This window comes from Puma concolor, chromosome D4 (assembly GCF_028749965.1).
Source record: "Puma concolor isolate L17-30 chromosome D4, mPumCon1.1.hap2, whole genome shotgun sequence".
NCBI classification, from domain to species: Eukaryota; Metazoa; Chordata; class Mammalia; order Carnivora; family Felidae; genus Puma; species Puma concolor.
In genome coordinates this window covers 62,869,884-62,894,991 of record NC_141679.1, presented here as the reverse complement: position 1 = coordinate 62,894,991, position 25,108 = coordinate 62,869,884, and the positions used below count along the sequence as shown (strand labels likewise).

Genomic DNA, 25,108 nt, shown 5'->3' with positions numbered 1-25,108 from the left:
TTTCCTTTTGTGGTGCCTTTCTTCCCCCATCAATCTCAGGGGACCATGGAACTGCTTTTGTTAATAAGATATTAGTTTGCATTTTCTGGATTATGTATAAGTGGGATCATACATTGTATTGTGTGTGTGTATGTGTTTGAATGTGTGTGTTGTTGTTGTTTTACTCAGCCTGGTTATTTTGAGATTGTTGCATTTATCATTCATTTTTATTACTGTTATTATTTTTTCATGTTTATTTTTTTTTGAGAGAGAGAGCATGAGCAGGGGAGGGGCAGAGAGAGAGGGAGACACAGAATCCGAAGCAGGCTTCAGGCTCTGATCTGTCAGCACAGAACCCGATGTGGGGCTCGAACCCACAAACTATGAGATCACGACCTGAGCTAAAGTCAGACACTTAACCAGCTGAGCCACCCAGGCGCCCCTGGAAGTTACAGATTTTGATGTCAAATTTATCTGTTTTTACATTTGTTGCGTGGGCTTTTGGGGCAATAGCTAAGAAATCATTGCAAACCCAGTGTTCTGGAACTCTTCTACATTTATTTCCAAGAGTATTACAGTATAGATTGTGTGATTAGGCCTTTATCAGTTTTGAGTTAATTTTTGTATAGAGTGTAAGGTAGGGATCCAATTTCATTTTTTTGCATGTGGACATCCAGTTTCCTAACACCATTTGTTGATGACCCTGTCCTTTCCCCACTGAATGATGTGGTACCCTTCATCAAAAAACATTTGACTATATGTGTGAGGGTCTGTTTCTGGGCTCTCTGTTCCATCTGTCTATATATCTATCTCTATACCAGTACCACACTTTTTTGATGACTGTAGCTTTATAATAAGTTTTGAAATCAGGAAGTGTGAGACCTCCAATAATGTTTGAGAGTATCTTTTGAAGGGTATATATTCTTTTTTTTTTTTAAGTTTGTTTATTTATTTTGAGAGAGCACAAGTGGGGAGGAACAAAGAGAGAGGGAGGGAGAGAGAATCCCAAGCAGACTCTGTGATGTCTGTGCAGAGCCTGATGCAGGGCTCGAACTCACAAACTGTGAGATCATGATCTGAGTCGAAATCAAGAGTTGGATGCTTAACTGACTGAGCCACCCAGGTGCCCCTGGGTTCATCAAATTCTTAATTTGATGAACTCCAATTTATCCATTTTAAAAATGGATTATACTTTTGAAGCTGTATCTAAGAAGTCTTTGTCTCACCCAAGATAACAAAGATTTTCTGGTATGTTTTCTTTCATAAATTTCATAGCATGAAGTTTTACATTTAGCTCTATGATCCATAGATCATACATTTCCTTTTAGCTCTGTGATCCAAATTTGGAGATAATTTTTACATGTGGCACAATGTGTGGGTTAGAGTTCATTTTTTTGCCTATAGTTATCAAGCTGTTGTGATATTATTTGATGAAAGGACTGTCCTTTCTTCATTGACTTTGCATCTTTGCCAAAATCAACTGACCATATATGTGTGGATCTGTTTCTCATTTGTCAGTTCTGTACTGTTGAGGTGTTTGTCTATGATTTATTTGTCTATGCTTATGCCGGTACCACACTTTCTAGATTACTGTAGTTTTATAATAAGTCTTGAAGTCAGTAGTGTATAAATCTTCCCACTTTGTACTTTTTTGCAAAGTGGTTTTACTATTTTAGTTGCTTTGGATTTCTGTATGACTTTTAAAATCAGCTTGTTAATTTCTAACCGAAGTGTGAGGGGGAAAAGTTGCCAAGATCATACAGAGAGTTCCCTGATAGTCCTTACCCAGTTTACCCAAATGCTGACATATTACATTAAGATTAAGATTACATTTGTCAAAAGTAAGAAACTAACACTGGTGTATTACCATCAGTAAACTATAGACTTTATTCAGATTTTATCAGTTGTTTTACTCATGTTCTTTTTCTGTTCCAAGATTAAGGATATTGCATTTAGACCTCAGGTCTTCTTGACAGCTGATCATTTTGAGGAGCATTGGTTAGCTGTTTTGTAAAATATCCCTCATTTGGGTTTGTCTGGTGTTTTTTCTTAGGTCTCACACATCTTTATTTTTTGGTGCTACTAAAAATGGCATGGATTTTTAAATTTTAATTTCTGATTGTTGCTAGAAATACAACTAATTTTTTGTGTATTGATCTTATAAACTGGTACTTAATAGTTCTAATGGGTTTTATGTAGATACAATAGGATTTTCTATTTAGACAATTATTGTATGTGACTAAAAGCAGTTTTACTTTATGTGGTCTGTATGTCCTTCCAGTATTCTTTCTAGCCAGGTGTACCTACTTGCTGCTTCAGGATTAATTTCTGTGAGGCAGAAGATCTCTAGAAAGCTTTTTTAGCAAAGGCAGAAGGTGACCTCAGAATGCAGCTATCATCCCGCCCACGTATGTCTCATTCTCATTAATCACCTTCTGGCATCATGGCAGCCTACTCTGTCCTGCCCTCTGATACTTTAGTCTGTCTGCCTTGCTTCTGATGCACTGTGTCACCCAGACTTCCCAGCCGAAGTAAGAGTGTTATTTCTTGGAAAAGTTCCTGTAAAAAGTTTCTAGTCAAATTGCCGGAAAAAAACAGTTGATGTAGCGTCTACTTGGCTTTAGGTGTGCTTTCACATGCGTTATTCCGTTCTCTTCCCCACAGCCCCTTGAGTCAGATAGTGTTATTCCTTCACCCAGCAGAAATGTTTACATACATACCCTTTGTCATGCGGCATGCGTAGGTTCTAGAGATACAGCAATGAACCACATCTACCCAGAAAGCAAGAGTAGCAAATACACAGTTGCTCGTTGTGATAGCTGCTCTGAGGAGAGGTGTTGGATGCTGTGAGGAAATGCGAATGCTTTCTGAGACAGACCTACAAGACCTGAGGGAAGAGTAGAAATTCTTAAGGGAAATAGGGGAAGAAGAGTATTTCAGACAGAAGGAGGAGCAGGTGTGAGGTTTCTGAGGTGGGAATGAACGTGAGACTTTGAGAGAGCGGGAGTGTGCCATCACTGTACAGATGAAGGCGCTGAAAGACTTGGAGGGGCTGAGCGACTTGCCAGAGGGTTCCACAGTAAGTGGAAGGGCCAGACCGGAGCCCTGGAGCACACAGTGCGTCCCAGGCAACTCTAGTATCCTGAGGTCAAAATAAAGTCAGTTAAATTGGATTTCTCATCCAATTTGAAGCTGAGAATTCACCCAATTTCTATATAAAAATTACTAAAAATGTCTGTAACATTATATCATAGTCTGTTTAAATTCTTTGTAATGGGTCAATGTAGAAACAAAAATGAAATTAATCATATGTGGTATTGTTGTTTCTGTTATTATTGTTTTATACTGTGGGGCCCAGCCCTCCAGTAAGATAAGAATTCTCTGGGGGCATCTGGGTGGCTCAGTTGGTTAAGCATCCTACTCTTGGTTTCCGCTCAGGTCATGATCTCATGGTTCGTGGGTTTGAGCCCTGTGTCAGGCTCTAGTGTGGAGCCTGCTTGGGATTCTCTCTCTCTGTCTCTCTGTCTCTGTATCTCTCTTCCCCTCCCTCTCTTTCTCTCTCCTCTTCTCCCCTCCTCCCCTGGTCCTTCTGTCTCTCTCTCAAAATAAATAAATAAAACTTAAAAAAACAAAAAGGTAAGAACTCTGTGTTCTAATACCAGAAGCCCACCACTTATAAAAGTTACACATACATGGACAAGTGACTTAAAAATCACTGAACTTGAGTCAGCATTTGCCATAAAAGGCGTGAGTGCATGTGTGTAGCAAGAGAGAAATGTGGTAACCAAACGTGATAAAATGTTACATCTAGGTTAGGGTGTACAGGTGCTCATTCTATTACTTTTTCATATTTTCTGTAAGTTTTGAAATGTTCAGAATAAGAAGTTGGTATAAAAAGTCTCTGGACCTGTAATTTGTCTTTGGTTAAGAAGCAGGAAGGAGGGTCTTGTTGCCTGAGAATTTTTGAGAAAATGTGTTTGGAAGAAGCTTGAAATCTGTTCTGTACAGGTGTATTGTGATATTGTTAATTGCGTTTTCTGCTTATTTTCACTGTGATAAATGACCTTCCGGAGGGTCATTGAATGTAAAAAGAATTTTCTTGAATAGACTTTTGCTGACATCTTGAGGGCTACTTAGAGTCACTCGATGACTTTTGGAAACTGACGCACGGTTCTCTCTGTGGCTGTCTGAATTTTTCAGTGAAACCTCCCGTGAGCAGGTATGGCAGTTGAGGCCATTTTATTGGTCCCAAAACTACCTTCTTTCTTAAGTTGCCATCTCCTGGACATTAGCATGTCTGCCTTACCACTGGGTATCATGGAAGGTAGATATGCTTTTGTGAATATTCTCCCATTACCAAGTGGCATGTATGCCCATAATACAAAGATGGGTTAATATTAAGAAATAGAAATCCCCACCACTAGCTAAAATTAAAGGAAACCGGCTTATCTTATCAGTTAATTCTGAGAGACTTGATAAAACCCAGTATAGGTTCTTGGAAGAAATTAATGAGGCAGAGTGTATGAATCAGCTGTTGCTTGCACTGAATTTTTTAAATCTTTAATGACTATTCATTGCTTCATAATGTGTTGCAAGCTCAAATTGAGGTGTGACCCATGTCTGAATTGAGTTGTGAAATCTGTCTAAGCCATAAATTTTGTATATTGTCTTGCATTTGGGAATTTCCACCAATGCTGTGTTACTGGTGTCTTTCTTTTGTCAGTCCTGTTTAAGAATTAAGGATGAGGTGAGACCATAAAGTCAGAAAACAAACAACATAATTATATGACAGTATAAAAATGTAATGGCTCTAATTTTCAAAAAAACATTCCAAGTGAGTATTTTCAAAGTAGCTCCTTAGGGAGGCAATGCATGTACTCATTCCTTAGAACATGTTGGGAATTCCTTGGGAGTTGTCCTCTGTGCCACTTTACTAGTCCACCAGGAAAACCCATCTCCGTGCAGTCACAGGACAGCCTTCTTCAGTTTGCTGCCTGTATTTTTCCTTCTCTCTCCCTCTTCCACCCATCAGCATCCTGTGGAGTGCTTTCTGCCCTATCTTGACTTCACTTCTTTATATGCCCTTCTTAGGACTTTGTGTTCAAAGGTTCAGCTAACTAGGTTGAGAACTTAGAACTGGAGAAAGGAAGAAGGCAAAAGGTAGGTATAACAGGCTGATTTCACCCAGTCAGCCCTTTTGTTTCTGTGTGTGAGCTAGATGCGTCAGCTTTGATCTCCCCCAACCTGTCTCCCCACCAAAACAAACAAACAAACAAAAAAATAGGTTGGGGGAGGTTGGGAACTTTGGAAGCAGAATTTTGAACTCAGACTAACACTGAAGTGTCATCAGGAAGTTTCCAACGTTTTAAGTTGAGGTATATTTTTTGAAACCCCAGCGTAAAACTTGTAGCTTAAATGACCCTCATCTAGGGTTAAAATTTAGTTCACTTCCAAAGTCCCTGAATTCTTCACTGTTGCATTTATTTAAAAAAAAATTTTTTTTTTTTAACATTTATTCATTTTTGAGAGAAAGACAACGTGAGCCAGGAAGGGGTGGAGAGAGAGGGAGACACAGAATCTGAAGCAGGCCCCAGGCTCTGAGCTGTCAGTACAGAGCCCGACGCGGGGTTCAAACCCACAAACCGTGAGATCGTCACCTGAGCTGAAGTTGGACGCCTAACTGACACACAGGCACCCCTCCATATGTTGCATTTAACAAAGGGAACAAAGTAGGAGGAAGAGAAAAAAGAAAAGGAAGTCGAGGCAATTAAAGAGACAGAATCAAGGAGTAAAATGTGGAACAACCTCTTCTCTACCCACCGGGCATTTATGTCCTGTGATGGCAGCAGAACAGGTGTCCTCCCTCATCCTGCATAGGACTAAGATGCCAAGTTTCATCCATGTCACAGAGCTCACAATCACCCTTTTAGTTTGTCCCATCTGGAGGGTCCATGAGAGGAATCTCTACATCTCTGGTATACAGTATAAGAGAAGTACGCTAAGTATACTAAGTATACTAAGTACAGTATAAGAGAAACCCTCTATAGTAAGTCACCAATAACTATAGAGGGTTTCTCTTATACTGTACTTACGGAATCCACACATCTTTTTGCTACATGCATTTTGTATTACAAGTTTTTACAAATTTCATTTAAGATTCTAGCCTGTGGAAACAAAGTAGCAGCAGTAATAGTAATAGTGATGATAATAATATAAAATAATAATGATAATAATAATAAATGTAAATTCTATAAACTCCATAAAATAAAACTCTATAATAATAAATGTAAACTCTGTAATAGCAAGGACCTTGTCTTTTTACCCTTGTGTCCCCAGCACTGGAATGATGCCTAGCACATAGGAGATGCACGATTATAGTTATTGAATAGATGGATGGATAAATGTAATGAGTAGTAGCCAGCTTTTATGAACTCTTAGTTTTGTAGGTATTCCATTAAGTACTTCAAATAAGTTATCTCATTATCTCCCAACAGTACGATTAAGTATTTTCTGCAGTATTTCATCAAATCTAACTTGGCATTGATGACAAGGCACACTTTTATCTGTAACTGAAAAAAAAAAAAAAAAAACCGAAAAATTATACAACACAGTGCTTTCCTATCACTTAGAATTTTTTTTATGATAAGAGCTATTTTAGACTTAAAGATTTTTTTTTGTCATATCATTAGTGTGTATACCCAAAAAGGAAAATAAATTTGTTCAAGTAATCTTGAAACAATTTCACATTCAGAATCTGACTGTTATACACCACTTTTCAATTCTGAGTCATGATTTTTGTGTTTTTCCACACAATATTGACTTCTGTGCCATTAAGTGTGTTGGTAATGCTCTTTAGATTAAAGAGTGTTATCCTGCTTTTTCTAGGATTTTCTTCCAAGCTGCTGATACCCATTCTGGAAGTATTCATGCTGGCACTTAACTCTTTGAATACCTTAGAGGTTTTTGTTTTTTTCTTTCCATTGAAACATGTCACTGCTTGTTAAGCAACTTTAATCAAAGTCAGCAAGATATAATCAAAATGTTAACAGTGGTTTTCCTCGGTGGTGGTTGGATTACAAATTGTTCCTGTTTTATTCTTTGTAATTGTCTTTCTTTTCCAAAATTTCTACACATATACACAGTTCAAACTTGCCTTTGCTTCACCTGTCGTTCATGGTCTCCCTTTGTCTCATCTTCTGCATCCTCCTTGTCTGGGGAGTTTGGAAGTTAAATTCATCACTCTCCCTGGTGGTGCTGCTGCTGCTTTAGATGGAGAAAGTCCCATCAATCTGCCCCTGGTGGGACCAGGATCTCTGCTGACCTCCAGTGGCTGTAGGGTGCATGGCACTCAGCAAGAGCCATTTCATACATTATCTGTTGGGAGGTGCAGAACATTCAGACTCTTGCTAGCTAGCATTTTTAGGAAAGTACTTTGTAACTGACCTTGAACTAAGCAGCACATGTTCCCAAATACCAGAGTTATTCTTACCTGTGTGCCTTCCCATACAATTTGAACTTTCCACAATGGAAATTGGGAAGCGTTTGTTAGACCAATATGTAAATGAGTCATTAAGAATAAGAAAATTATTATAAACAGCAATATTGAAATATTAAAACCATCAGACTTGCTAAGATCAGACTAGATCTTAATTCTCACCACAAAAAACGTTAGTTACGTGAAGTGATAGAGGTGCAAGCTAATACTACAGTGACAATCATACTACAGTATATATATTTATTAATGTATCAGATCACCATGTTGTATGCCTTAAGCTACACAGTGTTATATATCAAATATATTTCCATTAAAAAAGTAAAAGGAAGAAGATGAAGAAAATATCCACCGAAGAATTCATGTGCACAAAACAGAATTTGGATGCCCAGTGGCAGCCTGAATCCAGAGTAAGCCTGTAGGCTTTGTTTGTAATCTTTCTGTTTAGGGTTTTATTTTGTTGTGGTGTTTCATTCCTGTTGTTTTTCCCTCCATGTGGGGAGGGCATGGTTTGGGAATGGAAAAAATACAGAGGCAGCAGTGGTCCTCCTCCCTGAACCAGAAGAACAGTAAGACCTTCCTGTTGAAGTCATTGCCAGGGGTAATCACAGCAGGGAGACACATTGCGGAGATAAGAGCTGAGGCACTTTTCCCCTGTGGAACCCTGCTGGGCCTGAGTGAGCAAGGTGGTGGGCGGGCAGGCAGGCAGAGCCTTTCAAGGAAAAGTGACCACTGAAGCAAAAATACATGCTAATTTTCTAATCAGCGAGCTGTTAACCTTCTGAAATTTATAATTCCTTTGACATGCATTTTAACATTTGATCCATCGAGTTAATTAAAAAAAACATTTATTTTACCCCTTAAATCATTCTTTTATTGTCAAAATGTCACGTTATAATTATCTTAAAATCATTTTTGACCAAAGCTTGTAAAAAGTCACCTTTATGTCTGAGATTATTGATTAATGTAATTTTAAGGTTTTTGCTCCTTAATAATTAAAAGCCACCTCATTATGCAGCGTACCTGCTGCCATGATGTTGTTTGAGAATTAAGCAGGCAAGTGTCTGTTCTTCCAGTAGTCTTCAAGTCTTATTCGATCTTTTTCTATCCATAACTAGAATTTTAAGGCAACCTAGAGGTTGTAATGTTGAAGTTTGTAAACAGACTCTTGGTATACCTGCCAGGTCTGTTGCAGTAGTTTCCCTACTGGTCTCCCTGTTCCTCCCAGATTTACTGCCAGGTGAATATTTTTACAGCCCGCTTCTACTGCTCAGTGGCTGCTTTGTACCTGTCAGGTAACACTCAGACTCCATTAGCCTAGAATTTAAGTCTGTCTGGAGTACACCCATAGCCTTATTTATTTTACTTCTGGTTTTTGCATGTTTGCTATCAGCACACTACTTGCCCATTATGCCCACTAATTTAAGAAAGTTAATGACTCCAGCAGTGCCTCTTGGCCGTTTTCATACTGACCTTTAGGCCACAAATAGAAAATGGATGTTTCCAATTAGACTAGTCCCTTTCTTAATAGGTCTATGTCATAAACTTTCTGCCAAATCCTTTGGGGATTAGAAAAATTCCTTGGCTTTCTACTGGCAAATTAGGCACCAGCTAGGTGAGTTTAGCGTTATTAACACTATGTACCTAAATTAGACTTAGTGGGAATATTTTCCCTTTGTGGAGCTTGATATTAATGAATTTAAAAACTTTTAATTATTATTTTGCCAATAGGATGGGCAAAATGTTTTCTGGTGGTTTTCATTTGTAACCTCTTGATTACAGTTGAGCGTGTTTTTACATGTTTACTGTGTTTCTTTTATAAATCAACTGATACAGGGGCGCCTGGGTAGCACAGTTGGTTTAGCGTCTGACTTTGGCTCAGGTCATGATCTCACAGTCTGTGAGTTCGAGCCCCGCGTTGGGCTTTGTGCTGACAGCGCAGAGCCTGGAGCCTGCTTCAGATTCTGTCTCCCTCTCTCTCTGCCCCTTCCCCTGCTAACGCTCTCTCTCTCTCTCTCTCAAAAATAAACATTAAAAAAAATTTTTTATAAATCAACTAATACCTTTAGCCCGGTTATCTTTCTGGTGGTCCTTTTGTTAATTTTGTTATGTATTCTGAATATTATTGTCTCTAATATATGTCACAGAAATCTTCCAATTTTTCTTAAAAATTCATGGTGTTCTTCATCATCTAGATGCTTCCTAGCCTACGCAGCTTCAAAATCTGCAAATGTCTTGGTTATATGTTTGATGCTGAGGCAGGCCCTCTCCACAAATAGACCTTGTTTCCTAAGCACCACAAGGCCATAGGGATGTTACTCTGCTTTTCTGTTCCAGCCTTCAGCTTCCTGTGCCTCCCACGTGCTCAGTAAATATCCTCTGGGGGAAACTTGCTGTGTGTTTCACGGTCCTTATCATCCACCATTCCAGCCCAGGTGACTATGAAAAGCTTCACTGAGTTCTCTTGCTGTCTGTGCACGCATAATCCTCGGCCCTAAATCTGCACCAATTGCAGATTTATTTTTTTTTACGTAGTTTATTGTCAACTTGGCTAACATACAGTGTGAAAAGTGTGCTCTTGGTTTTTGGGGTAGATTCCCATGGTTCATCGCTTACATACAACAGCCATTGCTCATCCCAACAGGTGCCCTCCTCAATGCCCATCACCCATTTTCCCCCTCCCCCGCATCCCCATCCACTCTCAGTTTGTTCTCTGTACTTAAGAGTCTCTCATGGTTTGCCTCTCTCCCTCTCTGTTTGTAACTATTTTTTCCCCTTCTCCTCCCTCATGGTCTTCTGTTAAATTTCTCAAGATCCAAATATGAGTGAAAACATATGATGTTTCCTTCTCTGCCTGACTTATTTCACTCAGCATAATAGCTTCCAGTTCCATCCACATTGCTGCAAATGGCAGATTTAATTTCTAAGAGGAATTGCATAGTAAACGTATAGGAAAGAAAATAGCCAGTGGGTGATTTTTGCTCACTTAGGAATGGTCCCTTCCTTCCTAGAATTTTAATTCATGTAGTCTTCATTGGTTTCATGGTGTCTGATGTCTGTAAAAATGTGATTTTTAAAAAATCTGTTTTTCCCTAGTTGTCACAGCAGGAGCAGTAGATTTCTGCTACCTACTACATCCCACTTGGAAATGGAAATTCTTTAGTAGATTCCCTTTTGAATTTTCTGTGAATCCAATAAGATTGGCTGCAAATAATAACATTTTTATTTCTTTTCCAATATATGTATGCTTTCTTATTAAATGACTGAGAACCCCACTACAGTGTTCTTACAGAAGGGATAGCAGGCATCTGTATTTCTTTCTTGATCTCAGCAGGACAGCTTTCAGTATTTTACTGTCAAGTTGTTTGGTAGTTGTTTATTTAGATATCCTTTATCAGATTATGGAAGTTCCCTTCTGTTGCTAGTTTGCCAAAAACCTTTAAGTCTGGGTGGATGTTGAATTTTATCCAATGTTTCTCTGCTGCTTTTGAGAGGCACAGTAGTCCCCCTTGTCTGTGGTTTTGCTTTCTGTGGTTTCAGTTCACGGTCAAGTACAGTTCCAAAGCTGATGAATTGTCAGAAGGTCAGTAGTAGCCTAGCATTACATCACAACACCTACGTCATTCATCTCATTTCATCTCATCACATAGTCATGTTATCTCACATCACCACAAGAAGGGTAAATATAGTACAAGAAGATATTTTGAGAGAGAGAGAGACCACATTCATGTAACTTTTATTACAGTGTATTGTTATAATTATTCCATTTTATTATTGTTGTTGTTAATCTCCTTACTGTGCCTAACTCATAAATTCAACTTTATCATAGGTCTGTATGTATAGGAAAAGACCATAGTATATAAAGGGTTCGGTATTACCCATGGTTTCAGGCATCCACTAGGGGCCTGAGAACATATCCCTTGTGGATAAGGGCGTGGGGGGGGGGCACTTAGTGCAATTTTCCTCTTTTATCCTGTTAATGTCATGAATTACATCAATTGATTTTCAAACGTTAAACTGAAGGGCTAGACCAAATCTAGCTTGTGATGTATTATCCTTTGTACACAGTGCCAAATTTAGTTTAATATTTTCAAGTTTTGCATCTGTGTTCTTGAGTAAGACTAACATATACTTTACTTTTCTCATCATTTCCTTGTCAGATTTGGCAGAAGGATTATGCTGACCTCATAAAGTTAGTCAGGAAATGTTCACTCTTTTTGTATTTTCTGGAACATTTGTATAAACAGCATTATTGGCTGCTTAAATGTTTGGTAAAACTTGATGGTGAAGCTTTCTAGAAATGGAGTTTTCTTTGTGGGAAGGCTTTGGATTATGGATTCAATTTACCTAATAATTTTAGGACCACTTATGTTTTCTATTTATTCTGGTGTCAGTTTGGTAAGTTGTGCTTTAATGGGAATTTTTTTAATTAAGTTTTTAATTTTAATTCCAGTATAGTTACTATACAGTGTTATATTCATTTCAGGTGGACAGTAAAGTGATTGAACAACTCTATACATTGCTCAGTACTCATGATGATGAGTATGCTCTTAATCTCCATCTGCTATTTCACCCATCTCCACCCCCCTTGTACCCATCGGTTTGTTCTCTGTAGTTAAGAGTCTGTTTCTTGGTTTGTCTCTCTCTCTTTTTTCCCTTTGCTTGGTGGTTTTGTTTCTTAATTTCCACGTATGAGTGAGATCTTAGCTGACTGACTTATTTCACTTGGTATTATACCCTCTGGCTCCATCTGTGTTGTTGCAAATGGCAAGATTTCATTCTTTTTTTAGTGGCTGAATAATATTCCGTTGTACATATATACCACATCTTTATCCCTTTGTTTGTCAGTGGACACCTGGGCTGATTCCATAATTTGGCTGTTGTAAATAATGCTGCAGTAAACATAGGGGTGCATACATCCTTTCAAATTAGTGTTTTTGTATTCTTTGGGTAAATACCCAGTAGTGTGATTACTGGATCATAGAGTAGTTCTGTTGAAAAATTTTTGAGGAACCTCCATATTGTCTTCCACAGTGGCTGCACCAGTTTGCATTCCTGCCAACAGTGCAAGAGGGTTCCCCTTCTTCCATATCCTTGCCAGCACCTGTTGTTTCTTGTGTTGTTGATTTTAGCCATTCTGACAGGTATGGCGTGATATCTCATTGTGGTTTTGATTTGCATTTCTCTGATGGTGAGTAGTGTTGAGCAACTTTCCATGTGTCTGTTGGCCATCTGGGTGTCTTTGTAGAAATAATGGAAATATTAAAACTTTATCTAAATCTCCAAACTTATTGTCATTATATTATTGATAATATTCTCTTAATATCCAAGTTAAATATTCCTGCTACATTCCTTAAATTAATTGTTTTCTCTCTCATTTTTTTTTCTTGATCGGTCTCTCTAGTGGTTTATCAATTTTATTAGTCTTAACAAAAACCAAATTTTGGCTTTTTTGATTTTTTCTATTGTATATTTGTTTTCCACCTCATTAATTTTTGCTTTTATCTTTCTCATTCACTTCTCTATTCCTTGTTTTTAATTTGTTCTCTTTATAAATTTTTAAGATTAATGCTTAGCTCTGTTTTTCAGCCCTTTCCTCTAACATCCATTTTAATGTCATAAACTTACTCTGCGTATCACTTTGGCTACATGCGGCAAATTCTGATATGTATTTTCATTATCATTCAGTTTCTCTTTGTGGTTTCATCTCTGATCAATGTCTGTATAGTTTTTTTTTTTTTTTTTTCTTTTTTTTTTTTTTAACGTTTATTTATTTTTTTGGGACAGAGAGAGACAGAGCATGAACGGGGGAGGGGCAGAGAGAGGGAGACACAGAATCGGAAACAGGCTCCAGGCTCTGAGCCATCAGCCCAGAGCCCGACGCGGGGCTCGAACTCACGGACCGTGAGATCGTGACCTGGCTGAAGTCGGATGCTTAACCGACTGCGCCACCCAGGCGCCCCTATAGTTTTTTAATTCTCATAAGTTGAATCATTTGAAAGCTGTTGAGAATTTTTTCATGACTCATCGTGTTGATTTTTTACATGGTGTGCACACCTGCAAAGAATTTGTATTTCACAGCCTCAGGGTAGTTTGTCCTCTATGTGCCAGTTTAGTCAAGTTTCTTGGTTGCATTGTTCAAATTCTCTTTATTTTTATTTATCAGTTGCTGAGAGAAATGTGTTAAAAATTTGATTATAGATTGATCTTTGTAGTTCTGTAAGTTTTTATTTTATATATTTTTAGGCTGTTACTTGATGTATACAAATCAGAATTGTATCTGCCTGTGGAATTGAACTTTTTATTATGAAGGGTCCCTCTTGGTCTGTAGCACTGGTTTTTGCCTTAATATCTGCTTATTTACTATTAGTATAGCTATACAAGATTTCTTTTGATCAGTTTTTGCACAGGATATTTTTCCTCAGCCTTTTTCTTTCAAGCTTTGAGCATCCTTATGTTTAGATGTGTATTTTATAACTAGTATATAGTTAGATTTTACTTCTGCACGTTTGTCAAAGATCACTTCTATATGTATATGTAGGTCGATTTCTGGTTTCTATTCCATTGATCTGTTTATCTTTATGCCAGTAACACACTGTCTAGATTCCTGCAGGTTTACAGTAAGTGTTGAAATCCACTGGTTTAAGCTCTCTAGTTTTGTTTATCAGGGATATTGGTAATTTTCTTACAGTGTCTTTGGTTTTAGAAAAAGGGTAATGCTGGTATCATAGAATGAATTGGGAAGTAAACCTTTCCATTCAGTTTTTGGGAAAACTTTGTGCAGAAATGGGATTATTTATTCCTTAAATATTTGGTAGCTTTGGCCAGTTCTCATCATGGCTTTTTGCTGGTAGTTCCAATTCAAATTAAATATTACAGGGCTTTTACTTAATTTTCTTAGTTTTCTCTTTGTATCTTTTTTTTCTCTTATGCTGAAAATCTTGACTCTTAGTGGCATTAGCATAATTGCTCGTGTGCTTTATCTATAATATGTGTGTTTATTTCAAAATAACAATGCTAGTATTACAATTTTTTAAAACGAATTTTATTTTACTATTAAAAACATTTCCATAGTTCCAAAATCAAAAGTATAAATCCAAGGTATAGCCAGGGAAAACTAAATTCCATCTATGACCTTTTCTTGCTTTTTCTCCCATTGATGGTATTTTGGGGGGGGGGTGGGCCCAAAGATTATATGTACTTGCTTATATCTTGTATACTCATATCTCACATACTTGCTTATATATATCTCATATACTTGTTTTTTTTTTGACTTAACAGTGTATCTGGGAGATTGGTCTTTAGCAATACAGAGCGATGTTTTTTGTTCCTTTATGTAAGATCCTACTACTTCATTGTATGGGTGTACCATACCTTATTTAAGTAGTCCTTTATTGATGGATATTTAGGGGAAACAGTAACTTTTATTTTTTATTTTATTTAAAAATATTTTTTTAAATGTTTATTTATGTTTGAGAGAGAGACCGAGTGCGAGTGGGGGAGCTCAGAGAGAGGGAGACACAGAATCCGAAGCAGGCTCCAGGCTCTGAGCTGTCAGCACAGAGCCCAGTGTGGGACTCAAATTCACGGACTGTGAGATCATGACCTGAGCCAAAGTCAGACGCTCAACCGACTGAACCACCCAGGCGCCCTGAAACAGTAACTTTTAAAAAGACATTTTCCATATTCCAGAGCAGAGCATTGTGGCATTGGCCAGTAGAACTATTTAACCTAATTTTAACAACATTTTATATTCTCATTTCTGCATCACTGTAAGCATTCATTTTATGATATGCTAGGTTTCACCATATAGTGTGCTAGGGACTGAATGTGTTTTTTCATTAGGAAGTTAAAGTTTCTTTTTATTATTTCCCTGGGCTGGTTTTCTTGTAAGTAGGGTAACCCTAAGCCTTTGTGGCCTTTGCCTAATAACAAGCGCCTCTGTTTATCTTAAAAGACTTTCGCTTGCTTGTGAAAGCACTCTTACTCTCAATTTGTAGCACCTATTTAAGTAAGTTAATTCCTTGCTCAGGTGATAGAACCCACCATTCTCATGACACCTCAAAGGTGTGTTTTCTCATTATAACTTATCAGGTTGAAAAAGGGCTGGTAGATATATCCACTAGTCTTCTGTTCAAGAAGTACCAGCTTCGAATCCAAACAGATTAGTGTCTATATTAAATATGTGTATATTACGATATCTTACTGTTATTTCAGATTTCTGTGATCTGGTGAATAAAATACTCTCCTTGGCCTCATATATAACCAGTAGTTCCCTTTGTTTGCTTGTATTTGTCTTTGTTCAAAGGATTTTAGTAGTAAAGCGTGATATCCTCCTTTGTAAATCCTCCGTGGAGTTCACCAGAGTGTTATGTGATCTAACGTAGCCTTCTTTCTTTGAGAACCCATATTCCCTACTTAACTTCTAATACATCATTTTAACTTTCTCTGGTGGTTTATCCTAGAGAAAACAGAATACAACCTTGACTGACCAGGTATTATAAGTACTTTCCCCCTTCCTGGGCAGTGCAAAACCTTAAAATACTTTGAGTCATTAGCCTCCTTCTCACCTCCTCTATCCCAGCTTATATGTTGCTGGTGTCATCGTGTATTTTAGCTTGTGCCAAACCCCACAAGGCATAACTTTACTGTTTTGTATAATCAGTATTCATTTAGATTTTTAAAACTGCTTTATTGAGGTATAATTGACATATAGAAAACTTACATATTTAAAATGTACAAATTGGTAAGTTTGAGCCGTGTATACACCCATGAAATGGTCAGCACACATATGTATGTGCATACGCTCTAGTATACTTGTTTCTACCATAGAACCTCTTAGAAAATGAAGGGGGTCGGCACAGCCGTATTGCAGTTCTGTTGGGTTTTATAGTCACTAGAATGGGAGGCGGGGTAAGAGAATTTCCATGGTTTGTTGTGCCACCATTTTAGGATTCTCTCATTTTATGTATTTATTTATTTTAAGTTTATTTATTTTGGGAGCGATAGAGCACACGTGACTCTGAGTGGGGGAGGGGCAGAGAGAGTGGGAGAGAGAATCCCAAGCAGGTTCCATGCTGTCAGCTGGGAGCCAGATGTGGTGCTCAATCCCACAAACTGTGAGATCATGATCTCAGCTGACATCAGGAGTTGGGCACTTAACTGACTGAGCCACCCAGGTGCCCCTGCCTTCAGGCTTTCCGTTAAAAACTCAGTTAATAAAAAAAAAAATGTCACCTGTTTTAGGCCACTTCACTGCCCTCTCAGTGCATCTTTTATCATTTTAAAAATTCAGTGCATCTTTTATCATTTTCACATATGTGAGTAGTATGGTATTTGAGCTTCTCTAGTGCCTAGAAGATACAGATTTCTTGTATTTGCCACCTCTTGGAAATAACAGCAGAAATACTTTTTTTTACATTCTGATTTGGTCTATATCTTAGTAATTGTGATTTCTGCAAATGAGATCAGTATACCTTTTGATGTAGATTCTTATTTTGAGACTTATAAACACTCATAATTTTAAGGATTTGTGTGTGTGTGTTCTTTTTAAAATCTCCACTGCCTAGGAATATACCCACAGGTCATAATAAAGAGGCTTTTCTTTTAGTGTATACTGTTGACTTTGGGGTTTTATTGCATTAGCTAACACAAAATTTGTGGATTTGGGATTATGAATAATTCTTCTAGCAAAGAATCTAATATTTTTAGCTTTGAAAGTAGTTTAAATTTAAATTTAGTTTTCTTTTGTTAAATGCTGTAAGAGATTCTCACATGTACAAAGTAAGGTGAGTAACTATTTTCAAAATCGGAATTTTGCACATTCTGATTACTTTCTGGAATCTATAATGTTTACTAACACTAAGAGTTTACTGTGTCATGCATTTGTATTATCTCATTTAATCCTTAAAACTACCCTATGTGGTAGAAATTATTATCCTTACGTAACAGATGAGAAACTAAGGCATGGAGAGTTGATACAACTTACAAATTCATACAACCAATAAATAGCAGATTTGGGATTTAAACCAGGCAATATATGTCCAGAGCCTGGCGCTTAATCAATATAAATTTGCCATGATTAATTTTTTTCTCTAACACTGAAAAATAATTATATGAACCAAAATATTCTCACTAAATAATTTTAAGGGTTTTTTTTTCAACTTTTTTTTTTTTTTTTTTTTTATTTTTGGGACAGAGAGAGACAGAGCATGAACGGGTGAGGGGCAGAGAGAGAGGGAGACACAGAATCGGAAACAGGCTCCAGGCTCTGAGCCATCAGCCCAGAGCCTGACGCGGGGCTCGAACCCACGGACCGCGAGATCGTGACCTGGCTGAAGTCGGACGCTTAACCGACTGCGCTACCCAGGCGCCCCCATAATTTTAAGGTTTTTGACTGTTGGGCTAATGCGCTTACCCAGACCAAGTACGAAGGTGAAGTTAATTTTTTTTTTTTTCATTCTTTTAGCTGATATAGCCCAGAGATACAGGATAAGCAAATACCCAACCCTCAAATTATTTCGTAATGGGATGATGATGAAGAGAGAATACAGGGGTCAGCGATCAGTGAAAGCACTTGCAGATTACATCAGGCAACAAAAAAGCGACCCCGTTCAAGAACTTCATGACTTAGCAGAAATCACCACTCTTGATGTAAGTTGTTAACTTTTACTGGATCAAATGAACATTGCCTGTTTAGTTGATGTAAACAGATTCTTATGCAATCAAAGAACCTGAACATTTTCTTATATTTTATTGCAGTGAATTTGACATATACATACTTAGCGAGTTGAATTTTCTTTGAATCAATTCTAGAGGGAAATGCTAATGTTTTACTGAGCCTCTGGATAAAATATATAGCATCCAGTAGAGCTGTACTAATTTAAATTAATTGAGGGCAAAGAGTACCCTGGGTTATGAAACCTAGAAGTTAACCTCAGGTATACGGGTATATGCAACCAGAGTTTCCAGATTTTCCTTAGTGGAGACCCTCAGGCTATCTGCTCTAATTACTTCTGTGTCGGTTCTTTGTATAACTTAGTGTCATCTAAAATAGCCTTCCCTTAATAAAAACCCTTTCCATTATATACTAAGTAGTGTTAAAAAAAAAAAAATGAGTTGGGGCTTTGGGCTGTCAGGGTCGGTTTTGAGATTTGACTTTTACGTGCTAGTGAGCTAGGCAGTTAGTTACCCTTTCATGGATGCTTTCAGAAAACACAAGGCCCCTGCGTCAGAGACAAAGGACATTATTGCTCACATCCCAGCAAACAATGGGACCAGGTTTGCATTTGTGTCCTTGCCCTCCAAGTCCTGTGGAGGGGACAGGGAGGGTCCAGACCGGTGCCTGCACATGCTGTGGGTTCTGTTGCAGGAGAACTCCTGTTTCAGAGCCAGCAGTAAGCCTGCTGCTTGTCCCGGAGGGAGACATTACCTCACACTCCCGTGTTGCTTGCTGCAAATGCAAGCCTGAGAAATGGCCTGGATAAAGGGTGGACAGGATCTTGCGCGTGGCTGTGCCTAAATTTGTAGGAATATGACAGACCCATGAAGAAGACTCTACCAACTGTAATACGTTGTGAACCGGTGTCCTATTTTAAGAATAGTCACCCTGTTTAGGAATAGATTATCACTGGTTAGTTAAAATGAGCTGCTAGAAGGAAATGTTTACGATTACATTAGATGGCAGTTAAGATTGTTTTCAACCTTCATGTCATCTTCAATAGTTTTGGACTAGGTGTTAAAATCAAAATATGCATTTATAGTCCTACTCCGTTTATACGTAATTGAACAACAGCTGGGTGAATGAAATAATATGTTTATAGCACTATATATGTTTGCAAAATAATCACATACTTTATTTTACAGCGCAGCAAAAGAAATATCATTGGATATTTTGAGCAAAAGGATTCAGAAAACTATAGAGTTTTTGAAAGAGTAGCAAATATTTTGCACGACGATTGTGCCTTTCTTTCTGCATTTGGGTAAGTATCTTAATGGAGAGTGTGTCAGTGGGTCAGCTTGGCTGCCATGTTAGATTCTTGTTGTGTGTGGTCATCTTCTGAAGATGAACTCTCCGGAGATGATCTCAGTTCCCATAAAGTCACCAACCAGTTTTCCTTACACCTGTCTGACCTCGAAGAGTTCTGTTTATTCTTCTTTCTGTACCATCTTCTGCTTCAGAATATGGGTGAGCAGAGAAGAATGGACAAGTTAATGACTACCTCTCGTGCTCATTTACTAACACAAAATGCTAACTTGTGGGGTTTCCAAACTGAAACAACTCCTAGTCTTTCTCATTAAGAAGACTGGGTTTTGTTGTCTTGGTTAATCTCAGGTTCTCCACCACCTTTTCTTCTCCCTTCCCTGTCCCAGAGGAAGAGTCCTCCTTCCCAAGGTTAACTTCTTTACTTGTGTCTTTGTAACCATCCCTTCAGGAACCTCTGTGGCTTTCATCCATCAGTTGTCCTTGCTTTCTCATGTGTTCACCCTGACCCTTTTCATGAACTACTTTCTTTTTCCAAAAAACATGATTCTCTCTTTCCAGACCTTGAGCTATAATCCTGTCTCTTTCTTTTCATTCCCAAATGTTTTCAAAGACTAGTTTATGTTAGGCTACCTTGAATTTCTTAAACTCTAACCAGTGAAAAATCCTTACTCTTTTGGAAGCCGACTTTACCTTCATTACTCTCGTGAAACTTCCCTCCACACAGTCACAAAATGCTTCTTAATTCCCAAGTCCAGTGGGCTTTTTTTCAATCTTTAATCCTCTTCAGTTTCTCTGAAGGATGTGACACTCAACTACCCTGTTTTTTTTCTGCTATGTCTGCACTGTGTTACCTTGAATCCCCCTGGTTTGCTCCTTATCATTCTGATTTCTCTTTCCTATTTTTTTTCTTTCTCTCTCAATGGAATCATTCAGTAGTTCTTCCCCTTTCTTTTCATTGGGGGTGTTCTCCACCATTCTTTGACTTTTTGGAGTACTATTTCTCTTTTCCTTGGCCAATAATTGTTAGACTTAATCTTGGTGCCTATCTTGAGTAGAGCCCAGGTTTCTGGCACAGTGTGTCCTTTCCATTTTGTGACCTTCATCCTTGTTTTAATGCTTCTGTAGATTTTGTGTGTGTGTTTTGTTGTAAACACTATCAGTGATTTTTGGAGATCAATGTAGGAGTAAATAACAAAGGAACTCCTCCCTGTCTTGCTTTTCGCATGACTGCTTTCCAGCTGTACGGGCTGCTTGCTTGCGTCCTCACACACTGCGGGCACACTGAAGGCAGCAGAGCCCTCGCCCTTCCTGTTCTCCTAGACACCAGCTCCCCAGAGCTTTCCTGACAACTTTATATAAAAGAACACTGCCAGGAAGCCTGGGTTGCTCAGTTGGCTAAGCGTCCAACTCTTGATTTCGGCTCAGGTCACCATCTCATGGTTCATGGGTTCGAGCCCCTTGGAGGGCTCTACACTGACCATGCAGAGCCTGCTTGGGATTCTCTCTCTCTCTCTATCTCTATCTCTCTATCTCTTTCTCTCTCTACCGTTACCTGCTTGGGTGTGCTCGCTCGCTCTCTCAAAATAAATAAACATTAAAAAATAAAATAACACTGCCGTCACCCAGCTTATTAGCCTTTATCCACCTAGTTTTCTTCAGAGCACTTTTTTTTTTTTTTTTTGGTTTCAATCACCCAAAATAAATGTATCTATTTGCTTGTCTCTCTTTCTACCAAAACGTAAGCTTCGCAAGAGCACAGGCACTGTCAGTTTTGTTCACTGCTGTGTACCCAGTGCCAAGACCATACCTGATACAAAGGAAGCACATAGTGACTAGGGAATGAATGAATGAATGAATGAATGAATGAATGAATGAACGAACGAATGAGTGAGTGAAGTGTGTTCTTCCTTTTTGTTCCATTGGCATCAGTCTCAGCTAGCATCCCTTGCACGTCTCTCCTGTACTACTCTAGTTAGAAAATGGAGATAAATCTGTTCAAGTAATCCAAATATAATTTAGAAAAAAAGTTACCCATTTGACTTGGAATTTATTATAGAATTCAGTCACCAAATATTGATGGACACATTTTATGTGCCAGAGTATATACTGTACAAGGCATAGGAAAAAAACAGTGAACACATAAAAAAATTTGGTTGTTGTGGAACTAAATAACTAGGTTATTTCAGTTCATCTACTTTTTTTTTTTTTTTGATAAGTTTTGGTTTTAAAAAGTAAAAAGAGAATTCATGATTGTCTGACTTGCAAGCAAATAATGTGTTTTTGTGATTGATTGATCTATGTGACCACATCAATGACCTTGACCCCAAGTTACTGGAAACAGGCTGGTGTCAAAAATAGCTTTTTAGTGCTAAAACTGCCATTCTAAATTTATAAAATATTAAGTCACAAAAACAGCTAACTAAAATTTTCCTTTAAAAAAATGTGCCTTGCATTAAAGTTTTCCTTTAAATATATGGTTTTGTTGGTATTGCACAGTCTTATAAGTAGGAAAGATGATGGACAAGTATATATTTCAAGTCATTGTAATACATGGCAAAACAGCTAGCCAGTTCTCTTTCATTCAAGTATATTACTGCTATTATTTTTCTTGAGTATCGCTACTTCTCTCTTCCTATCAGAGCTGTTTCAAAACCAGAAAGATATAGTGGAGACAACATAATCTACAAACCACCAGGGGTAAGTTGCTATTTCTTAGTGTGTATAATTTTAAGTGTAATTTAAATGTATAGTATGATCTATATTTTTTATAATCTATAATTAATATTTTTTAATTCACAGAATCACAGACTTTGAGTATAAAAGGAACCTTAAGGCATCTTCTTCTATTAATCCAAACTTTTTAAAGATGGGGACATATAGGCTGAAAGTCAGATAGGGATTTAGTAGCCAAGCTGAGACTAGAGATCTCCTATCCCCAGGCCAGATCTACCTCTCTGTTTTGCATTCGTTTTAAGACCCAAATGCAAAACAATGTTTCAGTGGTCTGTGATCACCACTCCTACCTGAGTCAGACCAGCCAAGCTCCTAGGTCTTCTGGGGTGTAAATTAACCTGATACTTGCCAGATAATAAGGAGTGGCTAGGTGGCTCTTAGCCCTTGGCTCAGAAGTTAAGTGTCTAAACTTAGAAGTAGCTGCTTAAGTCCAGATGATGGTAACCACAACCAAGAGGCAAAAATCACAGTCTGTGTCATCTCGTGTCCTCTTGTTTGACTTACCAGTATGTCACTGCCGTTTTCACACACGTGCAAATAGAAAATTGTTGGTATTTTTTTGGTTCATGGTTTTTATTTTAATGTTGTTTGTAGTGTCTTGATACAGTGAAGTTTTTAATTTTCATGTAGTCATATGAATGAAATTTTTGCTTAGATCATTTCCTCTTCCAAATTCAGAGAAGTATTTGCCTGTTATTTCATTAATACTAGGTTCCATAGTGTGACCATCTCTAGGTTATCAGAATCCAGTGCAGTGTCTCACTGTGTATTTTGGTTGTTAAGCGCACAGGCTCTGGAATGAGATTCAGGTTTAACGTGTCAAATCTGCCACCTTCCTAGGTGTATAACTCTGGGAAAGTTCCTTAGCTTCTCTGACCTTCAGTTTGTTCATTAATAAAAATAGCCATGATAATAATAGTCCTTGCCTTTGGGGGATGTTTCAAGGATTAAATGAGTCAACACATATAAGGTGCTTACAACAAACAGTGATTTGACACAGTAAGTTTACTCAGTTAATGGTAGCTATTGTTTTTGTCATCATTTTAAACACTTCATAAATATGGATTTTGAGTGAATGTGGAAAGAGATATTGTAGGTAATATTAGAGATAGCTATGCCTTAGATTTATATAGTATCTTGTATTTCTTAAGGCCTTTTTCCTGGAAGTTTCCACATTTTCTTCTAACATTTTCAACTCTAAGGGATAGCTAAATCAATTCATTTGGGCGATTCTTTTTCACAATGCCTGCCTGCCATTGGTAAAAATAAATAGTTAATTGACTCAAATCGGAGGAAAAGCAGAAGGCTTAGACATCACAGGTTGGGTAATTAGGTCTCTGATAAATACAGACTTACCAGCTTTTTTACACAGCTCTCTTCCTTGGAAGTTTCATGATTTTTCGTTTTTGGGGTTTTTTTGTTTTGTTTTGTTTTTCTTTTTTGTATACCCTGTAGATTTTCTGGGTCATAGATGGCTTAGAGAGTGCATTTTTACTAACACAGGTTAGATTCATTTAATTTTTTTCCCCCCTGCTTTTGTAATAGCATTCTGCTCCAGATATGGTCTACTTGGGATCTATGACAAATTTCGATGGGACTTACAATTGGATTCAAGATAAATGCGTTCCTCTTGTTCGAGAAATAACGTTTGAAAATGGAGAGGTATGGCTTTCTAATGTGTGTTATCTTGAATTCAGATTTCTGAAAGAGCCAAGGTTCCTCCAGACATCTTACTGTTTTACTACAGACTTACCAATTGTAAAAAATCGTACAGTGAACAGAACTATATCGTAGCCATTTCCGAAAAGAGGCCAGTGGTTCTTTGCCTTTACTGTCCCAGAACCCCTCTGTTGCATTTCCTGCCGTAGCAATGGTTGACTACAGCCTTGAAAATAAGTTTGACCATGGCCTCTCAGGTGATTCTGATACTCCCTCTTGGTTAAGGGGGTGCCTTTAGAAGCAGTGCGCTGCAGATTTCGGTTACAATTAATTATATACAGTGAGTAATCCTTTGCCATAAAAAGGTTTTTCTGATTCCTGTCTACCCTAAAAGAATGAACTTGTGTCCTCTTTCATCGTAATCATGACAGCGGTTATCAGTTATCATGTAACTGACCTCAGTGATCCCATGCTTCTGATCTAAGTCCATCTAAAGTCTTATAACTCTCACAGAAACAAAACACAAAAGCCTAAGATTGGAGGAGCAAATAACAAAGGTCTAGGTGTGTGACGTACATAGAGAGCTGTGCATTGCATGTTAAAGAATTAGAATTGTATAGGTCAGATTTTAAATATACAGCTCAAGAAATTATCAAGTGTGAGCACACCCGTACAACCACCACTTAGAGATTGGCAATTCTGTAAAGGCTCAGCTGGTAAATATTTTAGGCTTTGCAGTTTGTACGCTGTCTTGTCCCAAGTGCTTCAGCTCTGCCGTGGTGGCACAGAAGCAGCCTCGGACAATACCTGCCCCAGGGAAGTGACGTTCAGTAAAGCTCGCTCGCGCTCTTTCCTAGTTTATCCTATGAGCACCTCTGCTACTTTGCTCAGTTCTCTAGGCTTCGGGTTTGTTTAGCTGAATACAATTTTTTATTGCATTAGTTTATTTACTCCTCAGAGGCTTAGAAAGAGTTAGTAACTTGTCCCGATTATTCACCTGCTCTCGTTGTTCTTGTAGGAATTGTTTCCAAAAGAGTTGAAAGGTGTAGACCTGGAAAACCTTAAACAACAAATAGGGGTTCCTCTCCCCACCTCCACAGTAGTTGACACATTTAAAAGTCTTTAGATTTTTATTACATGTTGTAACTAACCACCCCAAATTATTTAAACTATGAGGAAAGATTTGTTAGCCTCTAAAGCTGGTTGTCTTGATATCCCTCTCCTGAATCTTTGGTACCTATTTCATAAAGAATGTGTTG

The 25,108-nt window shown here is 38.0% G+C and overlaps 1 protein-coding gene across 3 annotated transcripts in view; it reads left to right on the top strand.

Moving 5' to 3' along the window:
* ERP44 (endoplasmic reticulum protein 44) overlaps nt 1-25,108 on the top strand; it is a 102,546-nt gene that overhangs the window by 52,722 nt on the left and 24,716 nt on the right. For all 3 annotated transcript variants that reach the window (XM_025928904.2, XM_086683598.1, XM_086683599.1), the window contains 4 exons: nt 17,940-18,124; nt 19,337-19,452; nt 22,097-22,154; nt 23,736-23,852. In XM_025928904.2, the coding sequence (XP_025784689.2) occupies nt 17,940-18,124; nt 19,337-19,452; nt 22,097-22,154; nt 23,736-23,852 (476 nt within the window). The remainder of the gene's footprint in view (nt 1-17,939; nt 18,125-19,336; nt 19,453-22,096; nt 22,155-23,735; nt 23,853-25,108) is intronic.